At 31.0% G+C, this 3,019-nt stretch overlaps 1 protein-coding gene across 1 annotated transcript; it reads right to left on the minus strand.

Moving 5' to 3' along the window:
- Nucleotides 1-1,609: 1,609 nt before the first annotated feature.
- Nucleotides 1,610-3,017, minus strand: LOC132048654 (L-type lectin-domain containing receptor kinase S.4-like; the record flags this gene model as incomplete). Its single annotated transcript, XM_059439355.1, is given in 2 exon segments — nucleotides 1,610-2,885; nucleotides 2,888-3,017. Coding segments are annotated over 2 exon segments (1,134 nt in total), but the record flags the coding sequence as incomplete, so codon positions are not given.
- Nucleotides 3,018-3,019: the final 2 nt, after the last annotated feature.

A 3,019-nucleotide genomic window follows, 5' to 3' on the forward strand; every position in this document is an offset into this window, starting at 1 on the left:
GAAGGTTAAGTTGAAATTATATTATTTGCCAAGAGGCATTATCATTTAAATTAGATTTCTATATTATTCAACTCTATCTCAATCCATTTATGGTGCATCAGAGGAGGAGTTGCTTATCATGATCTAAAAATATCAAACCTTGCCTTTTGCTCAATAAAATGCAACTACTATAGCACTGCTCTTTCCTGATCAATTCTTCCTTTATCATTACTTCATTAGATTATTGTCAAAAACGGTTTTGGTGATGGTCGTTGATATTTTTCAATGTTTGTTGACCCCAAAGTTTGTTAAATTTTCCTATAATTTTCAATGTTTGTGGACCACAAAGTTTGGTTAAATTAATACACTTGGGCGGAGTTAGGGGCACAAAGGGTTCATTCAGACTCAGCTTCGTTGAAAATTTACACTATATGTTTTATTAATAGTTAGTAGATGCCAAATCCGCTTGAATTCTTCGTGTGTTTAATTTTTTATATTTTGAATCCCCTTAGTAAAAATTCCCGCTTTGCCGTTGATATACGCACAAAAAAATAGGGGGGACTTTCATAAATACAAGATATATAAGAGTTAATTATATAATATACAACTAATTTAGATATTATAAATTATGCAACTTAAAGCTAAAAACAAGGAGATTATTGTTATGAATAAAAAGCTAAAAATAAGGACATACCTTATATTAGTGATATATATATATTAAATGAATATAAAAACACAATAATTGCTTAGCTAAAAAGCAAGCACAATCTACTAGCTATATATATATAGCTAATTCATGAATTTTAACCAAAAAAAAAAAGTTAATTCATGAACAAGTATGTATATATATATATATATATATATATATATATATATATATATATATATATATATATATATATTAGGTATATTGTAATATTATATACTATAAACACAAAAGGTATCATTATATTAGGTATATTGTAATATTATATACTATAAACACAAAAGGTATCATTATATTAGGTATATTGTAATATTATATACTATAAACACAAAAGGTATCATTATATTATATACTATATATAATATACTAATTTCTAATAATATATACAAATATATATTGTTATCATCTTTTCGCTTAAATTTGCCAATTTGAATATAACATATACTTTTTGATATATTTTCATGTGCTTTTCTTATACCATATACCATCTTTTCATACTTTTCTTAATATTAATATATTCAAAACATTTCTTTTAGTCACAAAAAAATAATTGCATCGATTTATCAAGTGAAAATAAAAAATAAAAAAAAGAATAGGAGGAAACAAAAGAAAAAAAAATATTTTTGAAATGGTAGTGGAATATGGGATTTGAAGTTGATTTTGTTTTGTTTATTTGAAATATTACATTCTCTCTCATGCCCTTTTCATAGATTTGTAAAAAGTGGATATGTATTAATGGTAGTAACTCCTAAAATTAAGTATATTGATATTTTAGGAATGTAAAAAGTTGTATTTTTGTAATTAAAAAGTTAAAATTTTGAATAAATTATATTTATGTAATTTTTAGAAAGTAGTTGTAATCTTTTTAACTACCATTTCAAAAAGTTGTAAATAGAGCTTTGGAACAACCATATTTGCCCATAGTTACATCAATCTTTATCCATTGTTCAACTGAAGAGGACTTTAGATTATGCAACTGAGCCTTTATAGAGTAGAATTGATACATAGAGGAAAGACAAAGCAAAGGAAAAAAATGTAGTGTAATGTTCCTGGAAAAATAAAGTGAACATTTGTATGCTAGTTCAGATCAGTATCTAGGTACTTCACCACTATATAGAAGTGGAAGTGGTGAAGTTAGAAAAAGAAACAAAATTACCATCCATAACTCCATTAGACAAACACGTAAATGAACTTGACTATATACTATTAGTTGACCCTAAAGAATTCCAGAGTTCATTTTCGTCGAATCCTAATCCTTCAATATCATCCGAACCTCGGGCCATTGGAGCCTCAGGCATCACAATTTCACCTTCCAAGTATCTTATCACTTGCCTAATGCTCGGTCGCGCCAGTGGCTGGTTATTTGAGCACATCAGCCCCAATTTTAACACCATTAAAACCTCACTCTCATTGAATTCGCCTTTCAATCGGTAGTCCACAACATCAAGAATTTTCCCTTCTCTCAATTTATCCCACACCAAATCCTCTAGAACGAACTCCTCAGGTCTTGCCTTTTGTTCAATTGGCCTACGTCCACAGACAACCTCGAGTAAAAAAGCACCAAAGGCAAACACATCAGACGATGATGTGGCCCATCCTGTTCTTGATAATTCCGGTGAAAGGTACCCTAATGTACCTACCGCCCTAGTCGTGGACGGATTTGAACCATGGTCATATAATCTTGCTAGTCCAAAATCTCCAAGTTTACCGTTCAATTCACCATCTAGTAGCACATTACTAGCCTTAATGTCTCGATGTACCACGACTTGTTCATAACCTTCATGTAAGTACAATAAACCCGAAGCAATCCCTTTGATGATATTGAACCTTTGTTCCCAAGTTAACACAATTTTGGGTTGATCAAACAAAAATTTATCCAAGCTTCCGTTGGGCATAAATTCATATACTAGCAACAAATCACCACGACGTCTGCACCACCCTAACAATTGAACCAAATTCCTATGACGGAGTCTTCCAATGCTAGAAATTTCAGACACAAATTCTCGCAACCCTTGTTTAGATTCATGGGAAATGTGTTTTACAGCGATTTGTGTTTTTGATTTCCCTAAAATACCCTTGTAGACTTTGCCAAAGCCACCACGCCCGAGTAGTTCACTTTCCTTAAAACCTCTAGTAGCTTTCTTGAGTTCTTGATAAGAGTATCTATGAGGACCAATCTCAAGCTCCCAAGGCTCTAATCATCAGCATTCTTGAATCTCCATATTAAATAAATAGCAACCAATATCGCACTTAACGTGAAAACAACCGCTATAATTGATACAACTATAATTAATTCAGTGTGTTTCTTCTTAGGTCCAGGAAGTGATGGCAATG

The sequence above is a fragment of the Lycium ferocissimum genome, chromosome 3 (assembly GCF_029784015.1).
Source record: "Lycium ferocissimum isolate CSIRO_LF1 chromosome 3, AGI_CSIRO_Lferr_CH_V1, whole genome shotgun sequence".
Lineage (NCBI taxonomy): Eukaryota > Viridiplantae > Streptophyta > Magnoliopsida > Solanales > Solanaceae > Lycium > Lycium ferocissimum.